We start from the raw sequence: 16,716 nt of genomic DNA on the forward strand, positions 1-16,716 counted from the left end.
CTCTCGAGTTCTGTGTGGCTCTGCCTCCCAGGGCCTGTTCCCTGTGTGTGTGGCGTGTCTCTTTTTGTGTGTCGCCATCAGCCCTTTTTATCAGAGAGAGAGAGAGAGAGAGAGAGAGAGAGAGAGAGAGAGAGAGAGAGAGAGAGAGGGGGAGGGGGAGAGAGAGAGTCCCTGCCTGCCTATATTTGGCCATATTCCTTGTAGCCGGCTTGTCTTGTTGTCTCTTGTGACAAGTTACACATTTTCTGCTGACACAACCGTTTCACCATAGAACCTTGCCGGGCTGTTTAATCATTGATTAGTTTAATGCGTGCCATCTCTTCATGCTTCTTGTGACAACAGTTTTCATAGTCTATGGGGAGACAGACTGGCTCTTGATGCATAGATAATAAAACATGAGCTATTTCCATCTACAAACTCTTTACCATTCTGTAATTGCATTTTAGAATACTAAGATAATTCTTTATTGTCTAGCCAGTGACTCACTGTCTTGTATTCAGTTGGGTCCACTTTTTACTTTATTTGATTGAACTATTTATCTTACTGTTTGTTTTTCCTATTCTAAAGTAATCTGTAATCTAGGTTGTAGCTCTATTTTGATCACTAAGTATTTTGTTCAGTATTAACATTAATTAACAAACGATATAACTGGTGGCATTCTACTGTGTAAGGGGAGATTTCCAAATAGTCTGTGTCACATTTCTGACCTCTGGGTCTTCGTCAGCAGCTGCCGTTGCATGGCCTGGGTCACACGGCTGGTCAGCTATTATCTACAAGACCTCTGTCCTGGCTTCCTTCAAGATAGCCTGGAGGGGTCAGTAATTGTCTTAAGGTCAGCCATCTGTTTCTGGGGAGTCAACCTGCCTCTACCCTCTGTAGGCCTGGTGCTAACGGACACCATTTTCTCCTGGAGCCCCGGTCGCTCCTTTACAGTTTTACCAACAGCATTTTCGTCCAGTATCATTTTGTACAGTTGCTTTATTCATGTTTTCATTTAGAAATATACGACAATCCACCCTTAGGGGGTTTAATAACCTCCTATACAGCATCAATATTCTAAATTTAAACATGTTAAAATCATACTCATAATTTTTGCTAATATTTTCAAAAATTTCAAAAAAAATCCAAAATTGACCCAAATCGAACTACAAAACCCCTTTCCATCTGTACAGTTACAAAATCATCATTTCACCTACCTTTTACTCCTTTCACAGTTTATACACATTATCAGTTATTATTATGACATCCAGTCTAGGTCCGTCTCTCTATGCAAAGAGATGATCGTACCATTCTCAGCTTCTTTTCGTTTAAGACTATATTTATCCATGTAATTACCACCTGTGTCTATTTGTGTAATGGACTCTGCAAGAAAAGATTTACCTCACACCAATATAAGACTAACAGTTCTAAACATTCGAGGGAAATTCAAACAAGCAACATAAATCATTTTTTCTCCTTGAAAAGCCCACTGAGGCCTCAATTACCTCCCTGTCAGTTATCCCTATTTCAACCTCCTGAGGCCTTTACTGCTAACTTGTTTTTGACCGTTTTGTTTCTTCTTGTTGTATTTTGTGCTAATCACCGCCTCTTCTTCGTTGTATGCAGGTCTCGGTACTGCTCCGATTCTCCACAGAAGGAAACGATTTTCCCTCTGTCCTTTTTGCATTTTGGATTATTATTTACAAAACACACAATAGATTGGAAACTTTTATTTTCGCAGATACATCTTTACTGTTCTGCATTTTGACAATACCTTTTTCTCCAAATTAATTATCTATGTATTTCACAGCTTCTTACGTTAGCATTCAATCAAATCACCTTTGTCTCATTTCTTTTTGTGCTGTACTGTTTTACTAGATCAAATATCTCAAAATCAACACAACTACCACTTCCACCCTTGAAAGTGGAATCCATTATTTCACTATCAAATACCTTGTTTCCCGACAGCTCCTCGGTCCGGACAGCCAGCTCTAGACGAGGCCAATCACCAACAGAACCTATGTGCATGGTCAACAAACCACAGTCCCTTTAAACACACATCACACACACTCCGCCAGCTTTCAACAAGCCGGTGCAGAGTCTTCCATAAGTCAATCATCAAATTCACATGTCTGCACCCTACATGAACACTATTTCGGCCAATTTGCGACCAAAAACCTACAGAGCTTTCTATAGACAGAGAAATATGTTTCCCCAACCCTTACCATAACCCAAAAAGTGACACAACCGCCCAGATTCTACATCTGGACTCTTAATGAGCGGGAAACAAACCATGAACCAGCTCCCGTCCATTCCCAGTTTCCAGCTCATTATACAGACCTCCTACCAGTCTCGCTGTGTCACCACCACCTGCTATCCCTGACCGGCGAGAGATCCCTCCCAGCCAGCCAGTTCCTAAAAAAATATAGTCAAACAAAAACAAAGAAAATTGTAAATAAACAAAAAAGTTGTGAGTGCCTACATGCTACACACCCATCCAACAGAACTTAACTATCATCTAGAGGCATAAATACCCCGCAAAAACTAAGACAGCCAAATTAAAAATTCAAAAAGAAATAAAATAAGTAATGAAATAATAATGTGCGTTTTTTTTTTTTTTTTTTTTTTTTAAGTCTACTGGACCACCCTTTGATCAAGGATGCAATCACCACTATAAATATTCCTTTGTTTTTAACTCTGTCCAATATTAAATGTTCCATTGTTCCTGTCTAAAACCATCAATCTTGTTAGTTTGATTAGCCCATGCAATTCAGTTACGTCATCCCTCTATAGCCCCAACTTACCCTGGTTAGTCTTCCAAACCATTTCAGTAACTTGCACACCTAATCAAACCTTATCTATGTATCTGCGTCTCTATCTTTATTCTAATCAGTCTCATTATCCATTTCAATTTATCAATAACTCTATTTACTCGAGCACCCAATAGGCTTTGTTTGTGCATTTCCGCTTCGCTCTTAATCAACCTATGACCTATGCAGACACCCCCTCTGAAAATGTCCCAACTCTCCACATTTCCAGCAACTCTGTTTTCTGATGGACTCTCGCCTTCTACTGGACTTTTGCTGAGCCCTCCACCCTTTGTCACATGACCGAGCGAAATGGCCAACCTCCCCACAATCCCAGCACACAGCCGACGCCGGCCATCCCAGGGGTTCCAGTTTACCACGACTCCCACAGTCTCTCGGCTGGCATCCCACAGTCCTCGCCAGGTCCACCCCTCTCCTGTCCTCTGGTCGCATGTCCTGTTGCCTGGAGGAGAGAGGGGCATACCTGTCCTTTTCTGCTGCCTCTCCTCGGGCCTTCTCTTGTTGGGAGGGGCCTAGAAACTCACCCCTCCTGCGGTTCTGTTCACCCTGTCGCGGCCCAGTTCCCTGTCCGGGCAACGGAGCACAGGGCACTCTTTGATCACGGCGGCCTAGGTCAGACGCCCGAAGCATGATCTCAACAGCTGTCGCTTCTAGTAGCGCAGCCTTTCTTGCCAGTTCTCGTTCCAATCTCTGAGTCTTGTGTGCGGCTTGACCGCTCTCCAGCTGTGTCTTCATCAGATCTCGATGAACTGCCTCGTGTTGTTCGAACGCTGTCACAAACGCTCTCTGTTGTCTATAGTATGCTGCCTCTTCCCCCATCTCAGCACTGGCGGTTTGACTTTCCATCGCTGGGCTCCGCCTCTCATCTTGGCTTTGGTGCTGAGGGCAGGGTGGACATGGGAAACGGGTGGGCTGTAGAAACTGTTCGTGTATTCCATACCTGCTGTCGGTCTCAGTTCCAGCCATCCGGCCAGAGTGGACTTCGTGGGACTGCTGTAACCTCAGTCTCTTTTTCTGCCCCTTGGTTAAACCGCAGTCGCCTGCAATGGACACTCCAGCTTGAATCGGTTCTGGTTGGAGTAACACCGTTGTCACTGGTTCACTCCCCTGTATTGGAACCAAAGTCAACATTTCAAGTCCTTCTGTCGTACTGGTCACATGAGAGAAGTCCCAATCAATCAGATTATCACTGGTAAAGTCTATCTGGGAAATGTCTGCAGAGGCTCTCGGCCTTCTCCCCCCAATGGCCTGATCACTAAGGCCCTTTTCCATATTGTTGTTGTTGTTATTCTATTGTTATTGCATTTAACGCTTCAGTTGTTCCTATCAATGTTCCACTAAGGTGAACTTCCTATGTTACTGTCATTCATTCCCCTTTCAAACACTTTTGTAATCACCGTTTGAAAAAACAAGTTTCTCTGTCCTTCACTATTTCTACTTACTTGAGTTAAAACACTCACACTGTCAAAATTTTACTGTGCAGACAAGGATTGATAATTGGCTTATCATTCATACTTATACCAAGGCTCATTACAGCCGTTTCCCTAGTTGGCTTATGGAAATTGTTAGAGCTCCTGTCCGGCCGAGCACCTGTACAGAAAGAAAGCAAAAACATCCAGACTTAATACAGTGGCATTTCCCTATTATTTCCACTATTCGTTATGCATTGGAAATGTCGGGCAACACTATACTAAAATATTTAGAGAGACACAGTGTGATCTGTTTGAATAATAACGATACAGCTTATCTTGATTGTCCGTTCCTTCAACAGGAACACTGGAGGTTTCCAATCCCCTGTGTGTTCTCTCCACCTGATTTTCTGGGAAATATAATCATTAGTCCCATGTCTATCAATTTGTCTAATAATCCTGTAAACCTGGCCTTTCATCCGTTCCAATCTCTCTTTGCTTGATGAATCTGTTCATCCTAATCTTATTCCTTACTTTAAATGCCCGATTAGCGTATCGACTAAATGTATTATTCGCTTTTGCTTCACACTCCTCATACAACATCAATTTCATCCACACTCCTCATACACAACCATTACCCCCCACAACACTTAATAAAAATCAATTAGTGTTGTTACTGCTACCAACCACCAATCAGGGAACACAATAAACTTTTAGCAACTTAGATCACTAAAACCCTGACCGACACATAGTACAGCTGGCCACGTTAATAAATTCATGGACACTCGCACTATGCCACCGCAATATTCCTCAGACCCTTGAATACACAAAGAACCGTCAACCTACAGCCCAAAGCGTCCTCCCTTCAGTTCCGAACCTGAACGGAAACACCCCAAACTTCCTACCAAGGAATATCACAACTCAACCTACCACCACCTGCACCTAGACAGGCCAGCGCCCATCCGGTACCTACTTCACATACACAATAACAACGCAGTCCAAATAAACCTACAAACCAATAACCACAACACGCCGCAAAGCCAGGGATGGAGAACCACAGGGCGAAATACAAGGAGAGACAGAGGGGGGGGCGGGGGGAAGAGAAAAAAGGAGGGAGGGATACAGGGATACAGGGACTGAGGGGAGGAAAGGGGGGGGGGGGGGCACACAACGCAACATTAACTATTACCAAAACCGTCTACACTCAATCAGCAGAATATCCCGTATTGCCTGGTCCTGTTTACCCACAGGACTCCAAACACATCACCATCATCTGCTGCCAAATCCCATCACAAAACGCCGCTGCTCTCACTTCAACCATACTTGGCCCATAACAAATACCGATTTATAATCAAACAAGTATACACATCCATCATCAATAACTGAAAAAACCGAATATAAAGAATTTACAAATCTCCACAGATGGTCGCTACTCAAAACCTATAATAACCACAAACGTTCTGCCGTTGCCTACTGCACCTCGTTTTACCTGTAAAAGAGAGGTGTAACTATCAAAGAGGCAACACTGCCCTCCACTGGAACGTACGCTCATCACCCTTATTGCACCACAGTTCTCACCACGTCCTGCAGGAGGCGCCCACGCCTCCCCCGCAAGTGCGTCATCACGCCGTACCACACCAAGACGGGAACTCGACGTTCCACCTCAACCACAAAACAACAACTCCCAGAATCCCCTACACCGGAAGCTCCTGTCCTCCGCCCCTCTAAGATCCCGCCCAGCCACCAAAGAGTAGCAACACGCGAGATTCTCCGAGAGTCCAATCATGCTATATTGTTAGCACAGGTAGCTTAGCATCTTAGCTTCGTTAGCTCAGTACCGCTAGCTCCTACTAGCTTAGCTTAGCATCCAACATCACTCCTCCTAAACGGCCCAGTCTCCTGTTGATCCGAGCGGCACAACACATCGCGACGTTTACACAACCCCTGCTTTCCCCTGTAACATAGGGGCGACAGTGGCTCAGGAGGTAGAGCAGTCGTCTGGCAATCCGGAGGTTCCCGGTTCGATTCCCACTCCTGGGCAGCGTGTCGATGTGTCCTTGAGCAAGACACTTAACCCCTAATTGCTCCCGATGAGCAGGTTGGCACCTTGCATGGTTGCCTCCACCGTCGGTGTGTGAATGGGTAATATGTAAGTAACAAATTGTGAAGCGCTTTGGATAAAAGCGCTATATAAAAAAGCAGCCATTTACCATTTACCATAACATAACTTTAATCCTATTTAGCCCCCGTTCACAGAACATATATCATTATCTTTATCCTACTACGCTCGCCCGATTGGCCCCGCCTGACCGAAATACACAGTATTTTATACCCAACGCTCCCCAAGCTCCGACGCTCCCAGTGACGTCATCAGCTCCAAAATCTCCGTTCCCTTTGATCGCTACTACATTACTTTTAGACTTTATCCCCACCGTTTTGAAAAATTTCAACAAACATTACACATCATCTAGGTTCCATCACACTTGCCATTCATTCAATTCACTCGACAACGCAACACAGCGTCCACACGTTAGTCGCGTTGCCCTCGGCTAACGCCGGCAGCTAAACAAACGCCTCTCTTCTTCCGGACAGGGGTGCGGTTTCTCCTGCTGCCGCCTTGACCACCAGTGTTTATAATAATACAAAAAAAATACCTTGGCATTCACTCAGAGCTCCTAACATTCATCCATTCAAACACATATACTTAGCAAAACAATGTCCCATTCATAAGCATACCATTCATTTATGCACACATTCATCCTAAACGCATTTCCTATCTCGCCTTTTTTCACACAATATTCTCCTATGTTCTAATCACATGTGCAGTATCTACTTCCAAAGTGCTTCATATATCTACTGAGTCCGCGCTGCTATACCCCCGAGAAACCCACTCCATTCATGTATCGTAGCCCGTGAAGAGTTTTAGTAGCGCCCATTGTCGGCTTGTATCGGAGTGTTATATGGCCAAATCGTGTGTTCGACCGTACTCCCCGCTACCCGTAGAGCCCCTTGTCGGCTTGATTTCTTCTAAATTCCCTCATTCCTCCACGCGGCTGATGTTCTTCAGATATCGACCTTAGCCAATCTGAGCCTAAATGACGTCGGATTAGAATTGATAATTCGCTTATGGAACGTCTTCCAAAGTCCATTACTCCGTCGTACCGATTCTAAGTGTGGCCTCTATAGCATCCTAGCCCGAACCCTATCCTCTTCTCATCACTCTGTTCTCAGTATACCCTACACTTCGTCCTCTGTTCTCTTCGTGGAACCAGGCTATCCCTGTACTACACCACGGTTCTCAGTACTCTACACTCCGTTCTCTGTTCTCTTCGCGGAACCAGGCTATCCCTGTACTACACCACGGTTCTCTCATTAAACTCTTTACCTTACCCTCTAATGAACCACCTCGTCACTCACAGTCTCTCGTCCCGCTATCTGTGACCAATCCCCGTTCTACTGCTTCCACGCCGGTCCCCTCAAATATTTTTCCTATCCCTAGCCTATCCTCCTAAGCTAACTAAACATAGAGATCTATATCCTCATCCTAACCGAACATCCCCTATCCCCTACGCTTCCTAAGTGCAGCGCCGGCGTGTGGCTGAGACCAGAGTCAGGTTGTGAACCCTGAACCCCGATCCCCTCCAACACCAACTTTATCCTGGTCCATCTCATTTCTACCTAATGCAATAGCAACCCCAAAATGCGAGACTGCTTCGACCATTACCAATCTTAAACGCCATCACTACTTACCTAGTTCCGCTGGCCTGTCAAAGTGGTGATGATTATTTTATTTCAGTCGTAGAGGCGTCGACGAGGTCCATCTTCCAGAAGTAGCTTTCAGTCGTCTCCAACCGGTTCCGGTCGAATGCAGCACGGGTCACCGCACCAATTGAAGTATCTCTCTTTTCTTCATTTATCTCTATCTAAGTTCATTGATCGTATAGTTTTCTATATCACCCTTCTCCTGCATTGGTTAGGTAGTTCTCAGATGTTCGGTTCAAGTAAGGAGAGACTGCTGACAAAGTGGTCAAAATAACTGCGGTGTTTATTAATACCACAGCTTAGGAATCAACAAGTACATCGTCTCTTTGGTTCAATCTAATTGTCTCTTTCATGTGGCTGTTGTCAATGCTCGGATCAGCTAGGGTGATCAGAGTTTTCTTCTGCCGGTGCGGTTCTCTGGTTGTTGTCTTGGTTTCCAGGCCAACACGCGCCTTCTCTCTCGTGGTTCACTGGTCTGGTTGTCAAGGCAACCTGGTCTCCTCGCCGATCAGGCAGGGAGCGCGTGCTTTCGTATCGGCGGAGTCTGCTATGAGCCTTGGCGCTGTCATCTAGTGTCAAATGGCTCTCTGTGTCATCGGCTCTTCAGTAGCCGGCTTGGCAAGTCTCCCTCTGTCGGTGGAGGTTTTCAGCGCTCCAGCTGCGATGCGATCTCTGTCATCGTCTGTGTCCATGGCTCTGCTCTCCAGGGATCCTTCTCCGTCTCCCCTGAGTGTCTTGCTCGGCTCTCGAGTTCTGTGTGGCTCTGCCTCCCAGGGCCTGTTCCCTGTGTGTGTGGCGTGTCTCTTTTTGTGTGTCGCCATCAGCCCTTTTTATCAGAGAGAGAGAGAGAGAGAGAGAGAGAGAGAGAGAGAGAGAGAGAGAGAGAGAGAGAGAGAGAGAGAGAGAGAGAGAGAGAGAGAGGGGAGGGGGAGAGAGAGAGTCCCTGCCTGCCTATATTTGGCCATATTCCTTGTAGCCGGCTTGTCTTGTTGTCTCTTGTGACAAGTTACACATTTTCTGCTGACACAACCGTTTCACCATAGAACCTTGCCGGGCTGTTTAATCATTGATTAGTTTAATGCGTGCCATCTCTTCATGCTTCTTGTGACAACAGTTTTCATAGTCTATGGGGAGACAGACTGGCTCTTGATGCATAGATAATAAAACATGAGCTATTTCCATCTACAAACTCTTTACCATTCTGTAATTGCATTTTAGAATACTAAGATAATTCTTTATTGTCTAGCCAGTGACTCACTGTCTTGTATTCAGTTGGGTCCACTTTTTACTTTATTTGATTGAACTATTTATCTTACTGTTTGTTTTTCCTATTCTAAAGTAATCTGTAATCTAGGTTGTAGCTCTATTTTGATCACTAAGTATTTTGTTCAGTATTAACATTAATTAACAAACGATATAACTGGTGGCATTCTACTGTGTAAGGGGAGATTTCCAAATAGTCTGTGTCACCTTTCTGACCTCTGGGTCTTCGTCAGCAGCTGCCGTTGCATGGCCTGGGTCACACGGCTGGTCAGCTATTATCTACAAGACCTCTGTCCTGGCTTCCTTCAAGATAGCCTGGAGGGGTCAGTAATTGTCTTAAGGTCAGCCATCTGTTTCTGGGGAGTCAACCTGCCTCTACCCTCTGTAGGCCTGGTGCTAACGGACACCATTTTCTCCTGGAGCCCCGGTCGCTCCTTTACAGTTTTACCAACAGCATTTTCGTCCAGTATCATTTTGTACAGTTGCTTTATTCATGTTTTCATTTAGAAATATACGACACTTGTCTTATTCAAACTACAGTAGCAGACTGAAGCTGACTCTGGGTCAGTACTCCCACTCCGGCATGCTTTGTGAGTATGGAGCCTGAACGGGAAAATGCATTTTAAATGTATAATAATGTAGACCACTTTCATTAATCGACTGTGCTGAATTACCTCGACTACACCCAGCCACAGCCTGTCCAACCTCATCACAACACTATACTAGCCAATTTTAAAATGACAGATGGACACATTGAAAGTGGTTAACTGGATTTACAAAGCTTGTTGTAATGGGTTTTCTATCTTATCTGTTATACTACAGTATGTATGCCTGTTGAAGATACTGTAGTTGTAGGTACTGTATACTGTTGCAGATACTGGAGTTCACTGAAAGACTGGACACAACTGGCTATTAAAGGTGCACAATGTCGTTTTTGTGAGAGTCAGAGAAGGGAATAATTTCTAAGGTATATTTTCATAACTGAATAGACAAACAGTCCTTGGAGAAGAAGGGGATCCCTGGAACACTGTTTGAAGCTAGAAAGCTACCTGACAAGATACTATTTCGTTGCTGTGGTTTACAAAGGGGGCTGGCCCGCAATTCTGTTACTAGTCTAGGCTTTCACGGTACCTAAAAGGGTGGGGGATGCATAGCTTCACAGTCCTATACAGTCAAGTATCTATATACACTATAGATACACTTAAGGTATAGATACAATACACTATAAAAAGTACGAACACAAGATAGTCCAGTGGTTAGAGTCCAGTGATATGAGTCTCTAGTGCAAAGAAACAAGATAGTCGGTACGGTGATGTGAGTCTCTAGCTGCCGGCCCAGGCGGTTTGTGGTGTGTCGGGGGGGATGAGTCTTAGGCTGAACGTGCTCTTCATTCTGACTAGCTCCTCCTAGAGGGGGTGAGAGGGGTTCTCCAGGATGGCTTCTAGCTTTTTCCTCATCCTCCTCTCAGCCACCACCTCTAGGTTATCCAGCTCACCACCCACTACTGAGCTAGCCTTCTTCACCAGCTGGTTCAGCTTGCGGGAGTCCCTCGAGTTGATGTTGCCCCCCCAGCACACCACAGCAAAAAAGAGGACGCTGGGCGCTGGCTACAACCGACAAAGATAGCAGCAGTCGGTTGCACACGTCGACCAACCTGAGTCTCCTGAGGAAGAACAGCCTACTCTGTCCCTTCCTGTTGAGGGCCTCAGTGTTGTCCGACCAGTCTAGTTTTTTGTTCAGGTGAACTCCAAGGAACTTGTAAGACTCCACCATCTAACCTACTGTCACCCCCCCCCCCCCCCCCCCTCAGTGAATCATGGCACTGTCTAGCTGCAAAGCCCCAGTGTTGATTCGTGATGCCAGCCTGCAGCACTGGAAGGTGATTGGCTCAGGGGGGTTCGGACAGATCTATAAGTCCAGGCATCTTCATTGGGGGTTGGACGTTGCCGTCAAATTACTTCACCACGACGACGGGTAAGTAGGAGTGAGGGTATTTTCTTTAAAAACTTTTGACTACAAATTACTTGAATGTAACACACACACACACACACACACACACACACACACATACACACACACACACACACACACACGCACATGCACACGCACATGCACACGCACACGCACACGCACGCATACACACATGCACCCAGGACCAAGCTCCACACCATGGGCGACCGGGCCTTCTGCTGGGCTGCTCCTCGCCTGTGGAATGCCCTCCCTGACTACCTCAGAGCACCACAGACCAGACTAGACTAAAAACATACCTCTTCACAAAAGCCTTCTCTTAGTTTTAAACTTTTTATACATGCCTTTGTGTGTTTGGTAGGTTTTTATGCCTTGCTTTTTAATTGCCTATGTTTTTAAAGCCTATATGTTTTTACCCTGTAGCACTCTGAGATTTTGTTTCCACTACAAATTGAATGTATTATTATTATTATTATTATTATTATTATTATTATTATTATTATTATTATTATTATTATTATTATTATTATTATTATTATTATTATTATTATTATTATTATTATTATTATTATTATTATTATTATTATTATTATTATTATTATTATTATTATTATTATTATTATTATCATCATCATCATCATCATCATCATCATCATCATCATCATCATCATCATCATCATCATCATCATTGTAACTGAGGGGTACAATTCCCTGACTGTATTGAGAGTATGGTATCATTAAACCACTACTTAGTTATGTACTTTAATTACTGGCCATACAGTACACGGTATATATGGTGAACACCCACACAAGAATACGGCTTAACAAAGAAAGTTATATTTAGAAGTATTTATTATCAGAGCAGCAACAATAGGTTACAATATTGAGAATTATGAATTGCGCTTATATGGCGAAGAACACTTAAGTAGGTCAAGAGCGTAAGTCCATGAGCATATTAAGATGGGTATAATTGACACCACCTGTAGCATAAGAATTACATAAGGCACACTCGTAGTCAGCTGGAGATACTAAGGGGGTTCCCTCCGGTTGTAAGCCAGCAGGGGAGAGGAATGGTCGGAAGCAAAGTCTGGATCAACGAGGAATAAAGAGACTCCAGATACAGGAGACAGTGCAATAATCCTTTGGTCCGTAGACAAAGCAACAGCTATACTCCGGTATGCAAAACAGCATGGATGAAAGCTAGCCAGCCTCTGTGGGTCCTAGAGGCGGGCTCGACGGTGCTCCTCACAGGGTAGATCCCACACAGCCGTGGGGTAGACGGTTCTCTGCTCCAGAAGCCACAGTACCAAAGCAATATAATCCAGCCGGAAAAGGCTCTGCATTCGTCGGTGTAGGTTCTCCGGTGTACATATCCAACGGTTCTCGTCTAGGACTCCTCGGATGGTGGCACGAGTTTAGGCCGCCCAGCCTGGATAAGTGCACTAGCTCGGTACGACGAACCGGTGGTAATGCTGGTCACGGTAGAACGGTAGCCGCACGATACACTATAAATAATAGACTATTACTTTACAATAGAATAAATCGAACTCGACGATACAGCGTTAAACTCTGACACTTTAGCTATCAATTCGCACGCGGTTCTCAAGGCTCTATTTAGGGGCAAAAAGGGCCCACTTCACGGCACGTTGTATCGTGGTGAAGGCTTCAACGTTTTGGTCTAAGTTACTAAGGCTAAGTGCTGCTGTATCCACCTGCGCCGTATTTATACGTAAGGTGAATAATCTAGTGCCAACCTCAGTTCTGTCTCGTATTACTGCGCAAACCTGGACATGTTGAGACATGTCTTAGCGGTAGCTTTGAACTTGCCATAGGGGGTATGGCCGTTGGCGCCTAGGGGTCGCTGTCCAATAGGAGAACGAATATTATGGTCTGGCCTGTACCTAGGTAAAGGGATATTCCGTGTATATGTACAAAGAATATACAAGGGATATCAGACGATATACAAATATTATACAATATATCTCAAGTAATAAATATATATATTCGGTTTAATCTGACCCTTTGTAACAGCCGCCTCCTAATTAGTCTGCACCTAATTAGATAAGCAGAGACAGATTAACCGTCTTGTCCACTATTCAATGTCCGTTGTGAGGAGTAGGGCAATTCACAAAGTCAGTGGGTCATGGTCGTCAGGTAGGGAGTCAGGTAGCCTTGGCAACTTTATCAGCCTCGCCACGGGTCGGGTGTATGTCCGTCCCTGGACGAGCACTTCTGCCGCTCTGACCTTTCCGTCGGCACCAGTGATCACTTTGCTTACGCGGCCGGCCGGCCACATAGCTCGGGGTAGTGACTGGTCTATAATCATGACGACTGTGCCCTCCGTCAAATTGTCTCTTTCTTTTACCCATTTCTGGCGGGTCTGTAGAGACGGTAGATAGTGGAGGAGGAAACTGTTCCAAAACTTGTCAGCCAATACTTGACTGTACCTCCACATTCTTCGGCCGTTCGCTTCCTCAGGTCTGTACACTGTCTGTGGGAGCGCGGGGTCCAGCCGCTCCATCAAGAGAGTGTTGGGGGTGACTGGGTCGACATCTGCTACATCACTTGAGACGTAACCGAGGGGCTTTGAGTTCAATACTCCCTCGATCTCTGTGAGGACTGTCGTGAGGACTTCTTCCGCCACGGTCTGGGCCCCAAGCACGGCGTACAGGGCTGTCTTTATTGAACGTACTTCTCGTTCCCAGGTTCCCCCGAAGTGAGGGGCGTTCGGGGGGTTAAACTGGAAATCAATCTGAGAGGGAGCGAGGTGGGTCTTAAGTTCTGGGCCCATAGCTTGGAAGCTCTCTCTCAGCTCTCTTTCTCCGCCTTTGAAGTTTGTCCCGTGATCAGACAATAATATAGACGGTTTTCCTTTCCGCGCTGTGAATCTCCGGAAGGCCATAAGGAATGAGTCCGTACTCATGGTTGGAAGGAGTTCTATGTGTATCGCTCGGGTGGTCATGCATTTGAATACAATACCCCACCTCTTCTCCATCCCTCTTCCTTTCTTCACATACAGCGGGCCGAAGCAGTCCATACCGGTGGAGTGAAAGGGCTTGTCGCTGAGTCGGAGGCGACAGGGGGGTAGGTCAGCCATCCTGGGTATACTGGGCTGTGCTCGCCACTTGCGACAGTCTAGACAGGTCCGCTGGAAGCGTCGTACTGCTTCTCTTCCTTGCAGTATCCAATAGCGACGTCTGATCTCAGCGAAGACTCTCTCTGCCCCAGCGTGGTGCACGTCCTCGTCGTATTTCTTTATGATGAGCTCTGTGACCTTGTGTCGGCTGTTGAGAGCTATAGGGAACTTGACGTCATCCGTTAAGTCCGGGGCCCTTCTCAGACGACCACCCACTCTGATGAGATCATGGGCGTCGCGCTCAGGGGCCAAGTGGAGCAGTCTGCTGTCTGACGGGACTGGCTTTGATCCCTGCAGACAGTCTAGCTCGTCGGGGAACGAGTCTCTTTGGGCTCGCTGTAGCAGAAGGAGTTCTGCTTCTTCGTAATTAGCTGCATTAATGTCAGTAGTGGAGGGAACCTCAGGGTGGTGCCACAGGAATGTCTTTAACTGTGCACTCTCAAGGGTGGGGCAGTCGTCTATGTTGGGGTCTGTGGGGACTGGTGTGTGCGTCAACCCACAGAACATAGATTTCTTCATCTCTGCCTCCTCTTGACTAGCCTCCCGTGGGGTGGGGTTAGGCCACTCTTCTTCCGGGAGCTTGAGGAACTCGGGACCGTCACTGTAGATATTGTGACGTGTGAGGTCATTCAGGGACATTCCCCGTGTGATGACGTCTGCTGGGTTCTGTTTTGTGTCCACGTACCTCCAGCATGCTGATTCTGTTAAATCTTGGATCTCTGTGATTCTGACTCCCACGAAGACCTTGTATCTACACGAATCGGACTGGATCCATGTGAGTACGGTCATGGAGTCTGACCACAGGATTGTTCTTTGCACCGGGATGGTGGGTTCACGTTGGATTAACGTGGCGAGTTGCGCTCCTACTAGGGCTGCGCAGAGCTCTAGACGCGGGATCGATTGTTGCTTGCGGGGGGCTATCCTTGAACGAGCCAGGATGAAGGCGGTTGGTGTTTCTCCTCCCTCCTCTCGGGCCCGCAAGTAGGCCACCGAACCTTAGGCTACTTCGGAGGCGTCGCTGAAGACGTGCAGGTCCATCTGACACGTCTCCAGCCGCACTGTGGGTGGGAAGTAGCTGCGGCGTATGTTGACACCTGGGAGCGAGTTGAGTTCTGTTTCCCACTCTCTCCATGTGGAAGCAAGGTGGTCGGGTATGGGGTCATCCCAGCCCTGGTCCTTGTCCCACAGCTCTCGCACAATCATTTTTGCCCTGGTGGTGTAAGGTAGAATACATCCCAACGGGTCATATTGTCTGGCGAGTGTTCTGTATACACTCCGTCTGGTGGTCGGTAGTGAAATCGACCTTTCCTGCTCCTTGGTCAGGGGTGTGTGTCTATAATGGAGCGAGTCTGTTTTGAAGCGCCAGACTAGTCCTAATGTCATTTCTTGGGCTTCACCTGGGATGGTCGCCATCCAGGTCTCGCTGCTTGCTGCCTTGTCCTCTGGGGAGAGGCTGCGCAGTACTTGAGGGTCGCTACTGGCCCACTGCCGGAGATCAAAGCCGCCTTTGATCAGGGAGGCGCGGAGCTTGAGTAGGAGGGCCTCAGCCTCTTCTGGCGTCGAGACGCTTTGCAGACAGTTGTCCACGTAGAAACTCTTCTCTACACTTTGTCGGACCTCCTCGTCAGCTGCTGGGTCCTCTGCGACATGTTTTTGCAGTGCGAACGTAGCACAGCATGGGCTGCATGTGGTTCCGAAAGGGAGGACTTCCCATTGATAGATGGATGGTTGCTCATCCCCGATCCTCTCTCTCCATAAGAACCGCAGCAGGGGCTTGTCCTCTTCCACTAGTTGCACCTGCAGGAACATCCCTTTGATGTCGCCGCTGATGGCCACCTTGTTCTGGCGGAAACGTAGCAACACGCCTAGTAGAGAGGGGCCGAGTGTTGGGCCGGGCAAGAGTTCTTTATTCAGATTTTGTAATCCGATCTGGTAGCTGCAGTTAAACACAATACGATCCTTGCCGTTGTGGTGGACCTTGTGGTGGGGCACGTACCATGATTCGGTCGTCTGATCGGCCTCTTGAATATCAATTTTCTTTATGTGTCCCGCTGTGATTAGCTTGTCAATCTCAGCGCGGTACACAGTGGCTTGAGCGGGGTCTCTGGCTAGGCGGCGCTCGGTGTTCAGTAGATATCGCTCCGTCGCTTCTTTTGAGGCGTGGAAGGTGGGCATACCCTCTCGCCTCAAGAGTGGAGTTGCGTATCTCATCACTCCATTGACCTCGACTCTCTTTGTCCTCTGCTCGAGGAGGGCTATGGCATAAATGTCTTCCTTGGAACGAATGTGTTTCTTTTCGTTCTTAAAGGGCATTGTCTCTAGTGTCCATAGCCTCTCGACGTGCTGTAAGAGGGTGGTGTCTTCTTCTGTC

At 46.6% G+C, this 16,716-nt stretch overlaps 1 protein-coding gene across 1 annotated transcript in view; it reads left to right on the top strand.

Annotated features, from left to right (window-relative positions):
* ripk3 (receptor-interacting serine-threonine kinase 3) overlaps window positions 1-16,716 on the top strand; it is a 74,476-nt gene that overhangs the window by 22,382 nt on the left and 35,378 nt on the right. The window contains exon 2 of the mRNA XM_084327236.1: window positions 11,052-11,215. Within this exon, the coding sequence (XP_084183362.1) occupies window positions 11,058-11,215 (158 nt within the window). The 5' untranslated portion in view covers window positions 11,052-11,057. The remainder of the gene's footprint in view (window positions 1-11,051; window positions 11,216-16,716) is intronic.

This window comes from Notolepis coatsorum (assembly GCF_963971535.1).
Source record: "Notolepis coatsorum genome assembly, chromosome: 13".
Lineage (NCBI taxonomy): Eukaryota > Metazoa > Chordata > Actinopteri > Aulopiformes > Paralepididae > Notolepis > Notolepis coatsorum.